General features: G+C 55.1%; 1 protein-coding gene across 3 annotated transcripts in view; it reads right to left on the reverse strand.

The window, feature by feature from the left end:
* Positions 1-21,358, reverse strand: part of CRHR1 (corticotropin releasing hormone receptor 1) — a 40,360-nt gene extending 19,002 nt beyond the window's left edge. For all 3 annotated transcript variants that reach the window (XM_036268367.1, XM_036268366.1, XM_036268365.1), the window contains exons 1-2: positions 21,207-21,358; positions 1,781-1,868 (exon numbers count right to left, since the gene is read on the reverse strand). In XM_036268367.1, the coding sequence (XP_036124260.1) occupies positions 1,781-1,868; positions 21,207-21,239 (121 nt within the window). In that variant the 5' untranslated portion in view covers positions 21,240-21,358. The remainder of the gene's footprint in view (positions 1-1,780; positions 1,869-21,206) is intronic.
* Between the last annotated feature and the right edge of the window lie 1,275 nt (positions 21,359-22,633).

Raw genomic sequence — 22,633 nt, forward strand, 5'->3', positions numbered from 1 at the left:
GCCTGTTCCCAGTCACCTAGCTTAGCCAACTTTGCAGCCAGGAGCTCCCAGCTCCCAGCACCCCTCCAGACTTACTGCTCTTCCTTCCGTACTCCTCCCCGAACTTCCACCAAAGCCACCTGCTTGTCCTCAGTCAACTCTGGCTTTGGCTCAGAGCATGGGGTCTTCTCAGCCAGTCTATGCTCGGAGTCTCTCAGAGACTCACCTTGAAACCTCCTCCTTCAGGAAGCCTTCCTGGAGCCATAGAGTCCTGATGTAACGCCCCTGCCACCTGCACTGCGGTGAGCACTGCTCTCCCCTCAGCCCAGCTGCACGCTAAGCACTTAAAAGCCCACGGATGTCACCAACAATAAGAAAACACTCGGTAGCGGCGTGGCGCTCCAGTTTGCGGGATATCACCGTAAAACTCAGTGCGTGTAATCAAAATGGATCCTGGAGGCAGATGTCATCCTCCCTAACTTCACCCCTGAGCAAAGTGGGGCTCACAGGCATGCCCATCCCTGTGCTCCACCCCCAGCCAGGACAAGACCGAGCAGCACTGCGGGCTTGGAGACCAATCAACCGTCTCCGGGTCCAGTGCCCATTCCCTTCCCCAGCCCAGGCCCTCCTGCGAAGACAGCAGGCCAGGGCAGTGGCTCTGAGCTGTGGAAGCCTCCTCTCGCCACGGGCCCAGCTTCAGAAGCGGAGGCCTGGCCTTCCTGCTAGCACCCTGGGTCTGCTTCTCCTCCAGCACACGCCTGGTGCTCTGCCTCATCGTACATGTGCCGGTGGACTGGACTCCTGGGTCAGACTGTACTCCCCCAGTGCCTTGCTTAGGGCCTGGCGCCCAGTAGGTGCTCAATTAATGAGTTGGATTGAATTGAGGAGAGACCTGAAGAGGAAAATAAATCACCAAAGACCGAGCCTCTTAAGACCAGGTACAAGGGCCCTCCCTCCTGGCTAGCAGGAGCATCCCCAGGACCCTGATTAAAGGGGCCATGGTGAGGGCTCAGGGGTCACCCCCGAAGTTAAAAGGGCACAGCCTTGACATGGCAAAGCCAAAGACCTAAATTTCCCACATAATTCTCCTGTGCCTTAGTTCCCTCATCTGTACAAATGGATCTTGAACTCTCCTGAACGTGAAATAAGACCATTATTCAAAAGCCCTTTGTAAACAAAGGAAGTGATACAAGTATCAGTCACATTTGCAGCCAGGCAGCATCTTCACTGAGGCGGGGTCGAGCTTGATACTGAAGACGTACCTGGAAGCCAGGCTGCCCGGGCTCAAATCCTGGCTCCAGGACTCACTAGCTTTGCTCTGTGCTCCGTGTCCCTATGTGTAAAATGAGGGTGCAGCACCCACCTCAGAAGTCATTGTGAAAACCGGGTTCACACATCTCAGGTACCTCTGACAGCACCTGGCAGCCAGCTCCCTCCGCTAGAACAGCAGCCTTTCTCCACCTGACGCCGGAGCAGCTCAGCCCCGGCTCTGGTGACTGTCGCAGCAGCAAGGGCTGGGGTGGCTTCCCCTGTTGCCCACCCCAAAACAGGGCAGGTAACTACTCAGCACACTTGCCACATGCCCCCCTTGTGCCCATGGCAGGCCTTTTACCTGTGCACAGCTCTTTCCCACCACAATTCCAGGGTCCTCAACACCGCCTCTGTCCACGGAGAGGAACTGCTTCGACCCTGGAGAGGGCTCTGCGGTCCCTGCCTCAGGGCGTGGCTCTGTGTGAGAATCCTGACACCTCGTGGGGGTGTGGTGACCTGGACCCTTGCAGGAGCAGAGCAGGGTACTCACCAGAGATGTTGTTGGCTGGGGACTGGCTGTCACAGTGCTGGTTCTGGAGGAAGGCAGAGATGGGGTTCAGCCCCAGGAGGAGAAGGGCCTGTGGGCACAGGGGGCGAGGGACACGGTTAGCCTGCCATGAGCAGTCTGGCCTGCAGCTTCTTGCTTCCCTCCCTTCCCCTCTTCCCTGTCTCTGCCCAGACCCCCACCGCCACCTTCAACCTCCCCTCCGCCCCTGCCCTGTCCCTCGCTCTTGAGAGGCCTGGAGAGGGGGCTAGAAGAGCAGGGGCCCAGATTCTCGGGACAGGCGAATTTTCTCCCTGAGGACTGGGGGCCCCCAATGAGAAGAAAGACCCCCAAATAAACGATCTGTCTAAGGAAGGTGCCTCCATCTACATGGGATCCCAAGCATGGCCCAGCGGTGTCCCAGCACCCTGAGTACTGACCCTCCCTCCCTCCCACCTTCCTTCCCTCGCACCCTCCCTGCCAAGGAGGCTGCTTGGCCCTCAGCCCAGCCCAGCTAATGAGCGAGCCCCACCACGCTTGCGCCTCCCCCTTCATCAGGCCTTTTCACAGCCGCGATGGCATTTACTTCTCCCTGGGGCTGGTGGGGCTGCCCCTTTTAGCAGATGAGAAAATTAGGGCCCGGAGAGGTGAGGAATAAATGTGTCTGGAAAGACAGCTGCCCAGTTCCAGGGAGAACCTCTACCCTTGCATTCCCCAGGGGGCCGTGCCTCTGACTCCAGTTCAGCCCACTGGAGAGGAGTGAGGCCCCACACCCGCAGGGCTGCCCCTGCTGCAGCAACCCCCTCAATCACCCGTCTCCTTCCTTGAGGTCACCTCCCTGGATTTAGAGTCATAGAGACCTGGCGCCCGACCCGTTTCACTGTGTTGTCATGGACAGGGTGCTTGACTGCTCTCTGCCTCAGTTTCCTCTCCGGTTTTTATTGAAGTCATGAGGTGTCAGGCCCTGTGATTTTCACAGGGAAAATGAGACTTGGGGAGAGGTAGGAGCTTGTGTGAGTCCTGCCTGAGCACAGGGCTAGTGTGAAGAGCCTGGGCAGGGTCTGGCTGCACACAGGCCTCACCCTAGTCCCAGCCCTGCCCTGCTCAGGTGCCTTCTGCCCAAGCTGGACCCTACCATCCCCCGTCCACCGGCCCCAAGGCTGTACGTCCTCCCCTTCCTCCAGACTCCTCCCCACTCACCCCTCTGGACCTCAGGACCTTCCCCGTCCTTAGATGCAAACCGATGTGCCCTCTTCCAGAGGCGAACTTTCTACTCTCACCTGTCTCAAATGTCCTCTCCTACCTGTCCCCCTCTGCCCTCCCCAGGGCCACCCACTTTTCCTGGCACCTGCTCCTTCCCACACAGGCAGGCTCTGCTCCCCTCTCTCCTCTCCTGCATTGCCAGGTGGAATCCAGTGCTCCCCACTCTGGTCAGAGCCTGTCCTGCCCCCACCTCCTTCAGGAAGCCCCCCTTGACCCTGACAATTCGTGTACATTGTCCCCTCGGTGCCCTGCCTGAGTCCTTTGTGGACTTGTTGATTATCCACTCTCTGACACACTCCTTCTGTCACATCATGGGTCTCCCCGCTGCCTGGGCCAAGCTCCCGAGCACACCCCACCCCTGCACCCCACTCTGTGCCCAGTACTCCGGAAGCTCAGCAGATGGCGCTGGGGTTAGCCTTCTCGCTCCTCAACAAACCCATTCAACTCTCTGGCCCCACAGAGCTTCCAACTCTTTACTAATCAGTAATTAAACTTCGCAGTCACCAGAGAGAAGGCGAAATATATTTACCCTCATTTTCCAAATGAAAACGCAGAAGCGGAGAGAAGAGGAGGCCACTAAGCCAGCCTGTGGCTCTTGCTAGCAAAGCAGAGAGCAAATCCCCGCGGACAAACCTGCACTGCTCAGCTCAGCAGTTAGCAGGGACCTCGCTCTGCCCTGTCCCCAGAGAGGAGCTGCTCAGCTGCGATGGCCAGAGGCTCCTTCTAGAAGGAGACTAGGACTCCCTGCCCCCAGCTTGTCGCCCCACCCCGCCTCTGCCACCTCCTAACACACGCACACACGCACAGAGGATGGAAGTGGGGCACCAAGAGCCAGCTCAGTCACAGGCAAATGAAAGAAACTGGAAACGCCCTGTTCCAAAATGTCAGTCGTGCTGCCTACCCTCCCACCACTAGCCTTCTGATCACGCTTCAGTCTTCAGACCCCCGTTGGAGGCACACCACCTTCTGTTCCCGTTGCCTTGTTTATCAGGACGTGGATCCGGCTGGTGTCTGCGCACCTGTGCTCTGAGGTGCTTTGCCCCGCCTCACCCTGGCCCGCCCTGCACCTGGTGAACAATGCAGGCCTCAGAAGCCAGTTCCATTGCCCTTCCCCTTGACCCTCCAAAGCAGAGCGATTCAGTCACCCCATCAATGTGCCCACGTCCCTTCTGTACATGCGTTGGACCCTGGTGCTCATGACACCAGCAAACAGAGACCCGAAACTAGTCCGAGATGCATGAAACAGCCTCAGTACTATGCACTTACACCCCAGGGTTCTAATTAGACGGCAAATACCCCAGCCACAATGCCTTCGCCTCACATCTTAACATCCTGGGGTTCATTGAGGAAAAGAGCAACCCAGATTCATCAAGAAACCAAACCAAATGCCACGGAGCAGAGGGCCAGCCTGTCCCTGACCCTCATGTCTCCTTGGATATGATGGTTCACAAAGTCATTTTCGACCAAGAGAGGGCTGGCTTTGCATTATGCAAAGAAAAAGGCTTCTTAAAATTCCTGAACCAACCTTTCCTCTCGGGAAAGGTCAGCTCTGGGCAGAATCTGTGTCTGTGCCGCCTCTTGCTCTGCGGAAGCTTTGAAAGGCTCTGGCTTATCCCTGAATCACTCCCGTGCAAACCCTGGCGTTTTCCTGGGCATCTCCTCCCACCGCACGTTCATCTCCTTTTCAACATCAACTGCAATTTTCAATCTCCATCAAGAGGCAATTACAGCACTGTGGGGGAACGCCCCGAAGTTTCAAGGATGCTGTCTGTCTCCTTCCAAAGCTGAGCTTTCTTACTGGAGGTGGGGGGTGGGGTGGGGGTGGGGTGGGGGTGGGGATGGCACGAAACCCTGTAGTAAATGCACAAGTTGTGTGTAATGACAGCCACTTTCCTGCGGACGGCGCACAGCATCATCCTCCACTTCTCTCTTTTTTTTCTTTTTTTTTCTTATCCTCACCCGAGGACATTTTCCCATTTTTTTGTTCAGGTAGAGTGGGAAGGAGAGAGAGGAACAGAGAGAGAGAGAGAGGGAAACATCGATGTGAAAGGAACACATCGAGTGGCTGCCACCCGCACGACCGACCAGGGCCGGGGACAAACTGCAACCGAGGTACGTGCCCTTAGTGGGAACCGAACCCGGGTCTCTCCGGACCGCAGGTCGACGCTCTAACCGCTGAGCCAAACCGGCCAGGGCCATCCTCCACTTCTCAAAGAGGCCTACCGCCCCCAAAATATGGCCGGAGCATATGGCAAGTGGGGTCCCATCAAGGCCTGGGCCTCACCAAACCGGACCCTTCAGCCTCTCTGACAGCAAACCAGGTTTGACCTGGGACTGCCACCTTCTTGGATCCCTCCACCTGCTCCTCCCCTCCAACATCAGTCCTTTCAGAACACTTTCCGACAAACCAAGTCTTCGGGACTTTGTCAGGTTTCCCGGGTCCCAGCAATGGCATCGGGGACCTGAAGCTGGTGCAGGGCTGGGCTCACTCACTGGGTAATGCCTCCCTCTGCATGCCGGCCTGGCAGCCCCAGGCCCAGAATAAAGCCTTCACCAAGGGGCACTGCAGAGGGCGCATGGGGTACGTCTCATGCTCCCCGTTTTATAGGGTTTATAGTTGAATTGCTCAAGGTCATGGAACTGTTTTTAGCTGCTGAGTGAGGACTAGCGTCCAGTAAGCAGGCAATCCAGGCTTGAAAGATGGAGAAGGGGGATGGCCCAGGTCGAGACAGGACATGGGAAGAAGGGGTGGGCAGAGGTGGGTGCGGGAGCCCACCCAGAAGGTGAGGTGGGAGGGCCACCGTCTGTCAGCGCCTGCTCCAGCTGCTGCCCTTGCTCCCACCCCTAGGCCGGCGCAGAGCGTGGCTGGAATTGAAGCTGCCATCCCAAATCCCTGTGTGACTTTGGCGTAAAGGTTAATCACATCCAGAAAATGCTTATTAGAGACCATAAATAACTACATTGCTGAAGCTCAGTTTGGTCTTTAAGGCACAAAGTGCAATTTCCCTTGATGGGATGATTTGCTAATTAACCTTTCAGGGAGGGTTCTGAAGGGAAAAGAGGGGTGGCCCGGAGGCACGGGAGTTGGGGGGTAGGGGGCTTCCCCCACCTCCTGGAAGTTCACGAGGAGCCAGGAGAAGGGGGCCTGCTCTCCCCTCCCCTTCACAACTGCTCCGATGCTCAGTTTAGGAGAACCCGGGGCCCCGGGAAAACCTCTGGGGCCAGGGAAGGAGCTGGTCCTCCGAGCCGCAGCTGCAAGATTTGAGAGTAATTCCTCAGCGAGATTCCTGCCCCTTGGCCAGTTCTGAGTCCAGTGCTGCCACTGACCGTGACTTCGGGGGAGTTAACTGGCCCTTCTGGGCAATGAGGTCTTTCTCCCCTGTATCACAGGGACAGGGGACACTGGCGGGAAAACGGGAGTAACATGCTTTCTGAAATTTAAGTCCCCTATAAGTGTCCATGTGGTGGTTACAGCTTGGTCACTGTGGGCCTCAGAATCGTCCTCAGTTACGGAGGTTCGAAGCACAGCAGGCTTCCCACAGGTGGGGGAGGGGCTGCAGGCTGCACCCAGCCCTCCCCATCCCCCATCCAGTGACTGTTCTGCCTTCTCTGTAAGCTTTCCAGAGTCCAGTGGGAAGGAATTTTTTTTTTTTTCCAGCTTAAAAGGAAAGTTGTTTTGTTTTTTAAACCATTCGATTTAGTGATTTCAATCAAGACTCTTGCTAGACTGGGATTCTACATTCAAGGAGCAATATTTACTCTTAGCGACTTTCAAATATGGAACACAGTATTGTCAACTGCAGTCACTGTGGTGTACAGACCTCCCCCAAACGTCTTCCTCTGACAACGGAAAGACTGCTTTCCCACCACTTCCGCCCATTCCCGCCTGCCCTCCCCTCCACCTGCAGTGCCCAGTCTGTTCTCTGCTTCTGAGTTCACTTTTTTAGATTCCACATATAAGAGATCATACATATAGGGCTTGTCTTTCTCTGTTTGCCTTATTTCACTTAGCATAATGCCCTAAAGGTCCATCCATGTTGTTGCAAATGGCAAGATTCCATTTTTTTTTTATGGCTGAGTAATATTCCATTGTATATATACCACATTTTCCTTACCCATCCATCCACCAGTGGACACAGGTTATTTCCATGTCTTGGCTAATGTATATAATGCTGCAATAAATATGGGTATATAGACATCTCTTCGAGATAGTGATTTTGTTTCCTTTGGATACATACCCAGAAGTAGAATTGCTGGATTATAGGAAAGTTTTATTTTTAATTTTCTTTTTATCCCCATCCGAGGACATTTTTCCATTTTTGTCCAGAGAGAGTGGAAGGAAGGGAGAGAGGGAGGAGAGAGCGAGAAAAACATCAACGTGAAAGGGACACATCGAGTGGTTGCCTCCCGCATGACCTCAACCAGGGCCGGGGACAAATCGCAACCCAGGTACATGCCCTTGACCGGAATCGAACCTGAGACTCATTGGTTTGAGGGCTGATGCTCTTCCGCTGAGCCAAACTGGCCAGGGCTATTTTTAACTTTTTTGAGGAACCTCTATACTGTTTTCCATACTGTCTGCACCAGTTTACATCCCCACCCACAGCGCACAAGGGTTTTCATTTCTCCACATCCTCGCCAGCACTTATCACTTGGATTTTTTATAACAGTCATCCTAACAGATGATATCTCACAGTGGTGTGGATTTGCATTTTCCCGATGGTTAGTGACGTGCACCTGTCCACGGCCCTGTGGGCCGTTTGAATGTCTTCTTTGGAAAAATGTCTACTCAGGTCCTTTGTTCGTTTTTCAATTGGATTATTTGGGGTATTGGGGGGAGGGTATTCAATTGTGTGAGTTCCTTCTATATTTTGGATATTAACCCCTTATTAGATATGTGGCTTGCAAGGTATAGCCTGTTTTCAGCAAAGCCAAGAGAAGAAAATCTGAATATGAAAAAGAGGAGGGGTCATAAATCATGATTTCTTCAAAAACACGAGCAATCAATTCTCTGAAACCTGTCTGTGCCTACAGAGGATATATCTGAGTTACGAATGACGACATGGGGAGGGCAGGGCCCACAAGTCATTGTTCAGTTTCTGCCCTGCACAGAGGTGACAGGCGGAGGTGTCACTGGGCGCTAGAAGTACAGGCTGTGTCACAGCAGAGCTGGGACCCTTGGGAAGGGGTGCCGCCTCACTAGCCAGGATGAACCTAGACTGGGACAGAGGACAATGATGCCGGGTGCCTCTTCTCCGCCCTCTTGCCAGCCGGCCCAGGACACCTGCCCGCTGAGTACCCTCTTCCTGTCCATCCTGCCCGGCCGGCCAGCTCCTCCCCGACAGCTTCTTTCCATGACAGCCACAACCTGACCTCATCTCAAGGCAAAGAGCCTGTGCTTTTCCCCCCAGTGGGTGAGCAGTAAAAGATTATTCTAGGCAGATGAGAAATAATTTGTTACATTTAATTAACTTAAATTACTGTTGTGCAGAGAGGAAAAAATGGGAATGAAAATCTCCTGCCTACAGTTCAGGGAGGGGGGCATGTCTAGGTTATCGCTCCTCCAGGCCTTCTCGCTGGGCCCTGCCCCCTCCCCACCCCCTCTCCCTGCTACTTCACCCCTCTGCTCCCTGGCAGAGCTGAAGGCAGCAGGCTGCCCGCTTCACCCTGAGGAGCAGGAGGACCTGGGGACCCCAGCGCCGGGCTGTACACACACCCCTGCCAGGGTCCCAGATATACTATATGGTTGGGTTATAAGCTCCCTAAGGGCAGGGTCTGTGTTTGACAATCTTTGTACGCTCACTGGGGCCTGGCATAGAGTAGGCCCCATGCATGTTTGTTGAATGGATAAACAAATGGCTGACCCAGTAATGAACGGCTTTTCACTTCTGCCCGCTTTGACCAAGGGGTCCCATCATGACTCCCACCCGGACATTTGATGGGCTCACTTCCTAGCCCCATTTTCCTGCACCCCCCGCCCCCCGCCCCGTCCCGACCACCAGGAGCTCTCTCTTGCCCTGGGCCCCACCTTGGACTCCAGAAGGCTGTGGCGAAGGGAAAAGTGTTCGGAGGTTCGAAGTACAGGGCTGAGACCCCGTTCTGACTCCCACAAACTTGCTCTGTGACCCCGGACAAGTCACTCCTCTGCCCTCTCCTGCCGTGGTTTCCTCATTTGTAAAACGAGGAGGGCAGTATGTTCCCTACGCTCCTTTCCAGGTCTGACCATGTTCTGCGCCAAGGCTGACGGGAGGGTAGAAATTCAGGCTAACTTTGGGGCCAGAGAGACCCACACTGGAATCTTTTATCTGCCTTCCTCCCTGTGCGATCTTGGGCAAATCATATAACATCGCTGAGCCTCAATTTCCCCATCTGTAAATGGGGCTAATAGGCATGAAGTATTTACATCTTAAAGCGCTTAGAGAGATTCAACAACATGGTGCAGCTAAAGCAGCCTGGGGGCCAACACAGAGCAAGCCGGTGACAAGTGGTGGGGATCACTGCTATGTGCCAGCGGCTTCCCTCTCGGCTGGGCCTTCTCCCCAGAAGCGCTCGTGACTGGTCCCCTCCCCACCCAGGCACCCACTTTCCACCACCACTCTGTCTCCAGGGGCCAGCAGCCAGCAGCAGAGATGGCGCGGGCATGACAGGCAGTGATACAGACTTGCTGGGCTGGGAGGGGTGGGCAGTACCCGGGGGCACTGCCGACCGCCTGCCCCAGGCGAGCCTCCCTTCCTTCCCCTCGCCCATGCACCTTCTCCCCCTCTCGTTAGGATTCGCTCACATTTACTCATTAAGATGTTCTCATAGTGTGTGCGTCCTTGGCCTCCCTGACTCTTTCCTGCTTACCTTTCTCTCTCCTGGTCTTCATCTCTCCGCCTCTCCATTTCCCCTCTTTCTCTTCTTTTCATTTCTTTCCCTCCCTCCTCCCTCCTTCCATCCTTCCTTCCTTCCCTAAATTCCAGCTTTTACTGAAGACTGGCCACAGAGCCGGACCCCGTGGTTTTCTCGTTGCATTTTTCTCAGCCCCAAGAAGCCGGAGCCTTCCTGTTTCCCCACTGTGCGGATGTTCCAGTCCTGCGAGCTGCCCGGCTCCTTTCCACCCCACCCAGCGCGGAGCCTCCCAAAGAGGGGGTGCAGCTCTCTCTTCCCCTTGGCCTCTAGCTCAGGGCTGCAGCCTGGCTCCCCAACAGCTGGCAGCGGAATTAGGGGGTGGGCAGAATTCGGGCAGGGGACGCAGGAAGGGCTGAGTGTGGTTTTCGAAGAGGAGTGGAGCCCGGCTGGGACTGATCCTGTCCCCTGCCCTGGGAGCTGCTCCGCTGGGGGCTGGGTATGAGACTGGGGAGCCATCCCTGAGGGGGCATCGGCTGCTCTGCGAGACAGAGCTGAGGTGTGTGGAGACAGCTCAAGGGGACACCAGCCCCGTGGGTGCCACGTTCACCTCAGCCGGCCCTCTGACAGGTGTAAGTGGGGGGACTTGGGTGCAGGCAGAACAGGGCCGCCCTCTGGAAGCTGCAGTTGAAGGGGATGCAAAGCGGCCGGGAAGGCAGAGTGATCACCTGTGGCTGAGGGTTTTGAGGCTGCTTCTCCTGGAGGAGCGATTCCCTTCCAGGGCCACGAGGGGACTGCTGGACCACCCAACCCGCCGAGCAGGGAGATTTAGGGCAGAGACTAGAAATAGCCGTGTAATTGTCCACAAGCCCTGGCTGTTTCTTTGCCTGTAAAAGTAGTGAATTGGATGAAATTAGAAGTTTCCAGATAGCGCTTGGCATCTGGGAGACAGAAAATGCCATGTCCCAGGCTTCCCCTTAGAGATTTGGGTTAAGAAGCGCGGGACTCTGTTTTTTAATGCTCTCCAGGTGATTCTAAAGAGTCACCAGAACGGAGGGTAACTGAAGCAGCCCGTGGTTGTCGACCAGGGGCAGTTTTGTCCCCCAGGGGACGTGTGGCAACGCCTGGAGATGTTTCGGTTGCCGTGCCTGCGGCGGTGCTCAGCACCCTGCAATGATGGCCCAGCCCCACCCGAAGAGCCGCCCAGCCCCTGACGGCAATAGTGCTGAGACTGGGGGAGCCTGGGCTGGGGGGCTTTGCAGCTTCCTCCCAGCTCTGGAGACACCGCCACCTGCCCATGGTGGAAACTGGAGAGGAAGAAGGAAGGTGGTAAGAGGAGGGGAACCCTGGAAAGAATGGGGAGAACAGAGAGAGGGGCCTTCACGGCAGGATCTCACTGCCTAGCAAAGCCCTGTTGGCCTTGAGCCAGCCATGTGGCCACCCCGTGGCCTCGGTCTGAGGGTGGGGGGCTGACTGGTGGGGATGATGTCTCCTGGCCAGCTGAGCTCCCCTGGGGTACACATGGCAGCCTTTTCCCTAGAGCCAGCAAGCGGGGCTCAGCCAGCCTGTCCCCAGGGCAGGAGGCAGAGCTGGTCTGGGAGCACCGAAGAAGACGGGGTCCCTTATCTCTGGCGAGGACAAGAGCTAGAACCAATGCAGGGCTGAGTCCTGTGAGTCTTGGGGTGAGCCCACCTTTGTCTCACCTGAGCCTTGGGACCACTGAGTGTCCTGAGTCTTCTCCAACCTCAGTGACCAGGTGCAGGGTGATGAGTGAGAAGGAGGGTGTGGAAAGGGCCCACCCAGAACTGCCGGGGGGGGGGGGGGGGGCTCTAGGAAAACCAAGGATGCTGCCCTCCTGGCCCCGGTTCCTCCTGCTTCAGCCCAGCCCAGGCCCCGGGGCCAGAAAGAGCCTCTCCATCGCTGAGTCCTCACAGCAGGAGGTGCAGAGCATGGCCTGCAGCCAGACCTCCTGGGAACAGTGAACCAAGAAGGATCCCGGCCATGAATTCTGGTCTCAAGAGAGGGCTTTAGCCCTGGCCGGTTTTCTCAGTGGTTAGAGCATCAGCCTGTGGTCCAGAGAGACCCGGGTTCGGTTCCTGCTAAGGGTATGTACCTCGGTTGCAGTTTCTCTCCGGCCCTGGTTGGTCGTGCGGGTGGCAGCCACTCAATGTGTCACTTTCATGTCGATGTTTCTCTCTCTCTCTCCCTCCCACTATATCCGAACAAAAAATGGAAAAATGTCCTTGGGTGAGGATAAAAAAAAAGAGAGAGAGAGAGAGAGAGGGCTTTAGGCTTATGCTGCTCAAAGAGTGGTCAGCGGGGCAGGCTGCAAACTGTTGGTTACTGCGAGTAAGCTCTTGGAGACGTCGATATGGATTTGTCCTTGCCGGGACATCCACGCGTGTTGTTAATAGACTCATCTCGTTGAACAGGGTCTAGACCAGTTCAGAGGTTGCCCAGCGCTCCAGGTGTGTCCTGTGGTGCAGGCTGTGTCATCACCTGCAGTAGGGCCACCTGTCAATTTGCCACAGATTGGAAGAATCCACGAGAGCCTTCCCCACAGCGGGTTTGCGGGGCCCTACTTCAGCTGGAGAGTCAGGGAAGGCCCCACGGGGGAGGAGGGCTGGAGTGCAAGCTGGGCCCAGAGTCAAGGGGAGGAGTGTGAGGGGGCAGTGAGCCGGCGGGAGACCTCACCAGTGAAAGCAGCAGGGCCCACTCTCCGAGCTTCAGGGGGGCCGGCCCCTCGCCAGCGGGCATTTCCTCGCCTTTATTCTCCATCGCGTCAAGGGAAGGAGCAAGGCCAGAGAGGCTGTGGGACTTGCCCAAGGTCACCTCGCCAGGAAGTGGCAGAGCCGGCTCCAGTCCCAGGTGTCCTACCTACTCGGCTTTTTAAGGACAGTGCTCCTTCCTCAGGGGCCCCTGCTGCTCAGGCGTGCACACGCGACCCGCCACTGCGCGGCCCGAGTGACAGCCTGGCAGCAGTGGCCGGGGAGGCCTTTGGAGCCAGCACTCTGGATGGAAGGACACCAAAGGCTGCCCCTCCCAGCCCATAGGTAGCTGGAGGGCTGGATGTGGATTGAGAGACAGGATCCCACGGAGGGAGCCAGAAATGAGACCGCCTCTGCCTTGCCTGGCTCGCCTGCCCCACAGGCAGGGCAGCGGTGGGAACCCGGCTGCCACCAGCCCTCTCCCCAGCCCCTGCTTGGAGCCCACTGTGCCCTCGACCTGCTTTCTGAAGACCCCAGGTTCTGAGAAGGTTCTTGCACTTTGTCCTCAGCCCAACTCCAAGCCTCCCTCTGGGGCAACGTCTCCCACCAGCCCTCTGACCATTATGAAGCAAAATGCTGCCCTTGGTTTTACAAGCCCCCAGTACTGGGGGGGCTGGGGGTGGAACATGGGGCCGGACTGGAATCACTAAACGTTACTAAGCGTGTGGACAGCGCGACAGAGAAGCCATTGAGTCAGAAATGCACTCGCAGAGGCAGAGGAATCTATCCGTCTGGCTGGTCATCGCTGTGTCCCCTGCCGCCGCAGCACCTCCACGCACAGACAGATGCTCGCAGCGAGCTGGAGCGGGGAGAGGCCCCCTGCTGCGTTCAGCATCTACTGCCCCCTCTGTGGAGCACTGGACCGGGTGCTGGGACACAGGCTCCTGTTTCAGTTGTTAAGGGAATCTTCCTGGCCCAGGGGATGGTGGGAGAATGTGGGCTCAGGGGGCGCTCCTCCCCACAGACATGCATCAGCAGCCCCCACGCCAGCTCCGTGTGGGGTCTGGTTAGTAAATGTCTCCATGGAGGGCTGAGCCAGTCATGGGCCCACTCTCTCCTCTCTGACAGCCCAGGAAGGCCCCAGGCAGCAGGTTAGGGATGGGGAAGGTGTTTCGTTTTTTCTTTCTTTCTTTTTTTTAAATCCTCACCCCAGGGCATTTTGGCATTTATCTTCAGATAGAGCAGGAGGGAGAGAGGGAGGAAGAGAGAGAGAGAGAGAGAGAGAGAGAGAGAGAGATCAATGCGAGAGAGACACATCGAGTGGTTGCCACCCACACCACCCCAACCAGGGCCGGGGACAAACTGCAACCGAGATACATGCCCTTAGCGGGAACCGAACCAGGTCTCTCTGGACCGGGGCCGACGCTCTAACTGCTGAGCCAAACTGGCCAGCGCAGGAAAGGTGATTCTTGTAAGAAATGGAGAGGGAGGCGGTTCTAGGAAATGCCATCTTGGGCTTCAGAACCAGGAACACACGTCTCCTGGGTGCTAGGAAGAAATTTCAAAGTAAGAATGAACAAAAAAGACACACAGGTCTTTTTCTTGCTCTCACTTTTCTCCCTCCCTCCTGCTCTCTTTTTCACTCCAGAACTTCCTGTCCTGGTCCATTTCTCTCTCTCTCTCTCTCTCTCTCTCTCTCTCTCTCTCTCTCTCTCTCTCTTTCTCTCCCCCCCCCCCTTGCACCCTCCACCCCCCCCTCCAACCTTAGCCAGTGGTTTCCATCTCGGCATCACCTTTAGTTTCTCTCTCGGTGTGTCTGCCTCGCACTGTCTGTCTGTCTGCCCACCTCTTACATAATAAAATCTTCCACACTGAGCAGACCCATGGACACTCTGCTGGGCATTTGCTTCTGACAATGGGGTCAGGGGCTCCCAGTGCAGGGGCCTGGACCTGTGACAGCTGGGTTGTATACAGCCCAGGACTTTCCCTCAACCCTTCTCCAGGGTAGCCAAACCCCTCCTGAACCCGGTTTCCTCCTGAGCCTCACAGCCGGGACCCTCACCCCCAGGCTTCCTTCCTTCTCCCGACCTAGCTCTGTCCCCACAGTGGTGGGGCTGCTGTTCTTCTAGGAACAGGTGGTAACCCTGGAAACCACCCCTGCCGAGGAGGCTGGGGAAACATGGATCAAGGGGTTAGGGGAGAATCCCTACTGTACATGGGAAAAAAAAAATTCCTGCACCCATCTGTCACTCTAGCTGGTCACCCAGGTAGGCTCCTTCCATCTCTGGCTCCCTGGACCCACCAGGGATACTGAGCAACACCTTGTCCCAACCCTCCCAAAGGCTGTGACCTCCCAGCGCTTAAAGGTTCAGCTGCATCCCACTGTGCCTCACCACGGGTGGATTCCAAATTGTAGTAGGTCAGCCTAGAACAACCCCACCCCCCATTCTGCAGCCTGGGAAGCAGATGGACCAGTCTGGCCAGTTTCTGTCCTGGGCTCTGACCTAGGTGCCCTGGCTCATGGCCAGATTGGCAGGAGGTTGGGAATGATGGTAACAGGTGGAAGGTGGCAGATGCCACAACCCTCGCCTCTAAACAGCTCCCTGGGGCTGCTCCCGGAGGTCCAGCAGGGCAAGGGGTGGGATCGTGAAATTGCCTGTGTTTATAGGGGGGAAAGAGTACCCACAAACATCCCAGAAATGGTTTCATGGCTGCTGGGTGACAGTCGCCAAAAAAAGTATTTGGCTACAGCATTTGAGCTGGGTGTTCCGTGTACAGGGATCCATCTCCTAGAACTGCATCTCGACACGCCCACTCCACAGAAAACCAAGTGCATCCGTATCCCCGAGTCCCCTCCCTCCCCTCCTGCCTTCCAGCCTCTCAGTTTTGTTGAAGCAGACACCACTTACTCTGAAACAAAATGGTTAGTAATCTGTTGCTCACACAGACAACTGTATGGTGATTACCAGAGGGGAAGGGGGTGGGGGAGGGGGGAGAGGGTAAAGGGGGGGTAAATGGTGATGGAAGGAGACCTGACTTGGGGTGGTGAACACACAATACAGTGTACAGATGATGTGTTATAGAATTGTACACCTGAAACCTACATAACTTTATGAACCAATGTCACCCCAATAAATTCAATAAAAAATAATAATCTGTTGCTTAATAGAATCCAGCTAGTTGTTTTCAAAATAATTATTTGCATCAGTCTTGTATTATCCTCCCTACATGTCTCTCTTTTATTGTCAAACGTTCACACGTGTTAGAGATGTTCAGAGGGCCAACTGCAGGCATTTCAATCCTTTGACCTTTGAACTCAGCTGAGAGCATGGGGCTCTATCCTTTCTCCCCAGGGACTGTCAAAGGGCCTGAGGCAGGAGATTCTACACTTCCTATCCCCTCACAACTCCTCTTCAGATGGTTTTCCTTGGATTGATAAAACTTGGTAAGATTTATTATGTGACTACTACAGCTAATATTTATTAAGCAGTTACTATGTGCCGGACACAGTGTAGTTGTGCTTAATTTCACACCTGACACCTCATGAAGTCAATCTGATTATTCCTTAAAGTAGGTCCTATCACCCCCACTTTTACAGATGACGAAACTGAGGTTCAGAGTGATAACTTAATTTGCCCAGAGCTTCATAGCAGAGTCAGGATTCAAGCCACATCTGCTGCACCTGATGTTTACATCTGTACAAGAAGATGCCGACTGTCACATTGGGTGGGGTGAGGGGTGGCCGGCCAAAAGGACAAGCCCAAAGATGAGCATTTAAAAAAGATCTGACGGTGTTATTTCCAAGGGACTCTGCTGATAGGAGCCCCCGAGAATCTAAGTATACAGGAGTCATTTGTCACTAACAAAGTCATTCTTTGAATATAACATGGTAGCTAAAATCACGACTTGGCCTTAGCTCCAAAATGGTCTCACTCTTCCTTTTGTTGGTACTAGGAGCAGTTGGGGCAGAGTCAGAGATGGGAGACATCACTCATCCCCTCTTTTCACTGAGGAGGAAACACAAAAGGCTCCAGGTCAACAGCCACCAACCTGCTCTCCTGCAGACAAAGGGGTTGGAATTTCACCAGCCAAGCTCCACCCTCAGGGAATTCTCCAATCACCGGTGCTACATTGGCTCTTTCTTTTCTTTCCTTCTTTTCTTTTCTTTTTTTTTCTTTCTTCTATTCTTTTCCTTCCTTCCTTCCTTCCTTCCTTCCTTCCTTCCTTCCTTCCTTCCTTCCTTCCTTCCTTCCTTCTTTCCTTCCCTCCCTCCCTCCCTCCCTCCTTCCCTCCCTCCCTCCCTCCTTCTCTTTTCCTCCTTCCTTCCATAACCACAGTGGACTTAAGGGGCAATGCTAGTCTTTCCTGCATCAGAGATGACATTTCTGCTAGGGTGGTTTTAGCATCTCAGCCTTCTCTGTTTGGCATGACACCTGCTTTTCTTGGGAACAGCAGTGAGCCTGCTCCGACTGCACAATAAACACTAAACTGGAGGGAGCAACAGCAATGCCATCCATCTAGTCAACAAACACTTGCTGTGAAGGGTGAAAGCTGAAAATGCTGTAGACCGAGTGACCAGGAGCTGCCGGTTGCTTTTTCTGCTTTATCTCATTTCCTCTGAAGATCAGCCACCTTGCGACTTTTCTGAAAGCAAACTCAGTACCGGGCACTGTTCCCCAGCGTTTTCCATGTATTAATTCATTTCATCCTAACCTCAACTTTATGAATTAGGTGTTGCCCCCATTTCATAGCCGAGAGCACTAAAGCTCAGAGGGGGTATGTAGGTCCAAATGCCAAGTCCCAAGGTCCCCCAGCTGGGAAGGAACAGGGCTGGGAATTGAATCTGTTGCCCCCAACTCTTCCCACGTGGGGTCATGGCTCTAAGGAGTGTTTGGAAACAGACCTTTCACAGAGATGGAAAGGTAATAGGTCTAATATCCCTGTTTACAAACTGTGGCTTGGACAGAGAAAGAGACCTACCTGAAGTCACAGCCCACTGGAGGCATAACGGACCAAAGTCAGGTTTGCCATCTCCCGGCTGTTAGTCTTCCCACTCCAATAGCTGCACCAATCAACCCTGTGCCTAACACCTTCCTTCTAGGCCACACCATGGCCAGGGCTCAGGCCCTTGACTTGAGCAGGTGGGGTGCTGCCAAGGGGCACCTTGGACCCTCCAAACTCCTTCTTCTTTGCAGCTGAACCCTGCTGGCTGCTGCTGCTCTCCAAGGAGCCAAATGTTAGAGAGAGTGAGGCATGGATTTTCCCCTTGAGCTTGTCCTCACTGGCCCTGGGCCAGTGTCCTGCTTTTCCATAAATCTATACCCTCCTTGAGAGCTGGACCGACCCAAGTCATGCCCTTCCCAGGGCTGCCCATACCAAAGTGGAACAGCTTGGCTTGGCTGTCAGGTCCCCTTTCCTACTTTGCTTCTGCTGGTAGCCAGGCCAGTTGTCGCTGAAGCCCATGGCCCCACCCTAGGCTCACGTATTTCCCCTCGGCATCCCTCCTGCCAATGCTCCCCTCACAACCCAGCTTGTCAAAGAAACAGTTTGGAAATGGCCCAAATGTGCACGGATAATAGAGATGCAAAGAACAGCCATTCACAGGGAATACACAGATGTTGACAATCTCCCTCTGGGAGCTCAGGAATAACATGAGACAGACTTGGGCTGTGACACAGTAAGTGAGAGGGCATGTCCAATGGGCATAGCTGTGTCCAAACCTGCACTTGAAAAAGGGCCTGCAAGGATTATTTTTTAAATGGTAACATCGCTGTGTTAGGAGGGTGAGGTTGCAATAATTTTCTCCCCTGGATTCCAAATTTTGTATAATGTAGCTGGATTGCTTTTATAATAATGACAACAGTTGTCCAGCCAGTGTGGTTCAGTGGTTGAGCATCAACCTATGCACTAAGAGGTTGCCAGTTCGATTCCCAGTCGGGGCACATACCCAGGTTGTGGGCCCGATCCCCAGTGGGGGGCATGCAGGAGGCAGCCAATCAATGCTCTCTCTCATCAGTGTTTCTATCTCTCCCTCTCCCTTCCTCTGTCTCTCTAAAATCAATAAAAAAAAAAAAAAATGACAACAGCAATAAAACCAGCTTCTTCCTCAAAACTCACTCTCTTTTAATAACCCACCCTTCTGAACCCTTCACACTCACCAGAACTCACATTTTTTGAGCTACACTGGGGTCTCCCTTTGAGGAGCTTCAGCTGGAGGGTAGGTGACTCAGAGGTGCTCCATGGCCCCTCTCCTGGGGGTAGAGACAATATTTCACCTGTCTTCTCCTTCGCATCCACAAACACACATCATCTCTCCCTCATTCACGCACACAACCACCTCTCATGCACATACACACATTCTCTCATGCATACTCACACCCACACACACTTTTCCCACTTATGTGCTCTCGCCCCAACACTCTCCCCCAGTTCTGTAACCAGCTCAGTGCTAGGCCCACAATCAGGGCCCCAGAGTGGATTCTTTCCCAACACTGGTTGACTTGGTGGGGACAGAGCTGGATTTTGGATTAACTCCCCTAGATTCATACTTTCATACTGATGAAACTACCTGAGTTCTCATCTGGCAGAGGTCGAGGATGATACTTAAGTAGCTTATAATATTTTCTGATAAAAGCTAGCAAAACAAAACCTTAGAGCCACAGTGCCTGGGTTTGAATTCTGGCTCCATCACTCACTGGTTGTGTGACCTTTACCAAGTTACTTAGCCTCTCTGTGCCACAGTAATAATTCCTGCTTCCTAGGGCTGTAATAAAGACTAAATGAGTAATTTTTGCAAAGCAGGTTAGACAACATCCAGTAAGTTGTACATGGCACATACATTTTCAAAAAAGTGATTATTTAACTAGTTGCTCATTCATTACTGCCTCTCACGCATTCTGTATTTATTGAGCACTTACTGAGTTCATTACCATCATCTCACCACTAGTAGGAAAAACACACAGGCAACAACAGAAAAAAAATATTTTTTTCTTTTAGGAAAACGTGATAATTCTTAGCAGAGATTTGCACAGGATTCTAAGAAAGGCCAAAGAAAGAACATTTACCTATTACCAAGTAAACTTAAAAAAACAAAACAAAAACAAAAAACCACAACCAACCAAAAAACCTCACCAGTTTAATCTTTTGAATCCATTTAAACATCGAATTTAATCTAACTGATTTGTGAATTTAGACCAAAGCTCCGTACACACTAGCATTTTGGAAAATATTCCCCTTCAATGCCGTCTCTTGGCCCTCTCTGGATGTTTTTCTTCCTATCTCCCTCTCCCTGTCCTTGGACATAAGGGGGTATGGAGTCCATTGAACCAACCCTCAGTCATGAAACACACACACACACACACACACACACACACACACACTTATAAATATTTGGGAGGAGGAAGATGATGGAGATGCCCATAACTCCTAACATCTCAATTGATGAAATAGCAGCAGTTAAATTTAAAAATCTTGGTGGTTTCACTCAAACCACTGTATGAGTTGGTATACATACAATTGGTTTAATAACTGACGGAAAATGAAATTAAGTCAACTCCTCCCCTCCCCATTCAATTCTTATGAATGTAATCGCTTTTCAATGCACTGAACTCAGTCAAGCTGGCTCAGAACGTCGACCCTGCGAAGTCCGGATGTTGGGGCCAGAGCCTTGGAATCTTCCTGGCGGCGGCGCGGAGGCCCACCCGCCTGTCCCTCTGTCTGCTGCTTACGTGCCCACACCCCGCAATCGGAACCACTTTGGAAAGCGCTGGGCAATGGGAGGTGGCGGCTGACACTGGCCGTGGGCCCGACTGTGGACCCTTAGCCCTTCCCCTGCGCTCACCGCCCGCAGGCAGCCCCCCATCGTCCCCGAACTTCAGCCGGCAGGCGCCGGACTAGCGTCTGGCGACTTTCCTCAACTCCGGGCGCCAGAATCGCGTCGACAGACCCGGGGAAGGAGCAAGCCGGGGCGGGCGACTGCGCAGCTCGGGTACCGCGAGTGCACAGCCTCGGAGAGCGAGCCTGCGGTGGGCCCGCGCGGCGGAGGAACTGTACCCACCGCCGGAGGCACCGGCTCCTCCCCAGAGGCTGCGATATTGCTCAAAGGCTCGTAGGCACAGGGGACAGTTATTTCCTCGGACTTGTGGCTTTCCGCGGAGGGGAAGGGGCGGGAAAGAGCTCCCTGGAGCTGGGCGGGAGCGGGCGGCGTGGAGGAGTGGATGAGAAGGTGCTGGGGCGGGAGGGCTGCTGGAGAGCCCATCTCCTGAGCCTCCAGTGCCGGCGCCTGGGTCTGCGCGGGAGGGGTAGGAGGTGGACTCGAGCTTAGACTCCCAAAGCCGAGAGCGATTTCTCCGCACAGAGCTCTTACCCAGGTGGGCGGACCCCCGCCTCCGACAGCATCCCGGCAGCTTCGCCACTACGATTTCTGGTTTCACCTGGGTTCTCCACCCCCCACCCAACGCCGGCTCCAAAGATCCGGGGAGAGGGATCTGGGCTGCCCCTCAAACCTTGGCCGTACCCGGACCTGCGCTCAGCTCTGCCCAGTGATCCCCACATCACACCTACAGCCCACTCCTGTCCCGCACCGGCCCCAGGCTGGGGGCGCAGCGCTCGAGGGCTGGCCGGCTCGCTCTTACCTTGACGAGCAGGAGCTGCGGACGCCGTCTCATCCTCGGGCTCGCTCGGTCACCGTCCAGGACGCCTGGGTCCTCCGGACATCCCAGAGGAGCGGGCGGCGGTGCGGGCTCGGGCGGGCGGGCGCAGTGAGCGGCCGGGCTCCTCTGTCGCTGCCCGGCCCGGCCTGGCGGGCTCTCCTCTCCGCTTCCTAGGACAGTCCCGCCGCCGTTCAGCTCTCGCCCGCCGGGAGCCCGCTTTGCCTCCGCCGGCTCCCCCTCGGTGCGCGCTGCCACTCCGCCTTGGCTCCCCGCCCCCTCGCCGCGGCGTCCCCTCCCCTCCGGTCTCCCTCTCCCCCTCCTCTTCAGTCCCTCCTCCACCCCGCCTCCTCGTCCTCTCCCCTTTCCTGGGCCGCTCCCCGCGCCCTCGCCGCGCTGACCCCCTTTCCCTGCGCCGGGTGTGCGGCGGTCGGCGGGACGAGCTGGCAGCGCTGGCGGCCGCCGCAGTCCGAGGAGAAGCCGGGGACTGGAGTAAGGGGACAGGAGAGGAGGCAGCCTCCCGCCTCCCGCCTCCGCCTCCCACCTCCCACCGGCGTGCGGTCAGGGCCTGGGGAATCTTAGGAGTCTGGGGGAGGCTTGGGAGACTCAGGTGACTCTGAGAGCGAAGCTATGGGAGACTGAAGAATAGGGCAGCCCCGACCCAGCAGCGGCGCCGCGGAAACCCGGCGAAGAAATAGGAACTGCGTTTGGGCAGTTGCCGCCCAGCAACCGGCCAGGACAGGGTCCCCGGCAGCAGGGCAGAGGTTTGGGCCCGACCCCCAGTGCCTTTGGCACTGACACTTCAGGTGCGCGCAGAGATGCAAAAGCATCTCTCATTCGTTTAAATTCATTCGTTTTCTCGTTTATCCATTCAATCATTCTACAAACTACGCGCCTGCCCAGGGGCTGAACCTGGGAACCCCAAGAGATGGGGAGACGGCGGCGCCCTGGAAGTCTAGCCGGCATCTGAACGCCGCGGAGGGGAAAGTGGGGGCGCATTGCGTTACAGCTGGGGAAAGGAGCTAGGAATCCAGCGGACAGGGCGCGGAGGAGGCCACAGCGCCCCCTCTCGGCGGAGCCTTCAGGGTAGGGTCAGACACCCGGCCAGACCTCCGAGTTTTCACCAGCCTGGGCTCCTAGTTCCCCAGTGCACCCCCAAGTCAGGAATGTAGCTCCTGCCTCCTCTAGCCCCTTAAATTTTCCTCTCCAGTGCTTCCAGTTGAGCAGAACTTCTGACTTCTCCTACCCCGTTTTTCCTTTCGTAGCCTGCCCCGGTGGAGCAAGGTCCCAGAGTGGTGGCTTTGAAATCAAACTCTGAACCTAACTGCCCTGGATTCTGTGCCCTACGGTTCCCCCCCTCCTCTTCCCTTCTACCCACTTCTCAGCACATTGGGCAAAGAGCCAGTGTGTTC

This window comes from Molossus molossus, unplaced genomic scaffold (genome assembly GCF_014108415.1).
Source record: "Molossus molossus isolate mMolMol1 unplaced genomic scaffold, mMolMol1.p scaffold_m16_p_19, whole genome shotgun sequence".
In the NCBI taxonomy this organism is placed as follows: domain Eukaryota; kingdom Metazoa; phylum Chordata; class Mammalia; order Chiroptera; family Molossidae; genus Molossus; species Molossus molossus.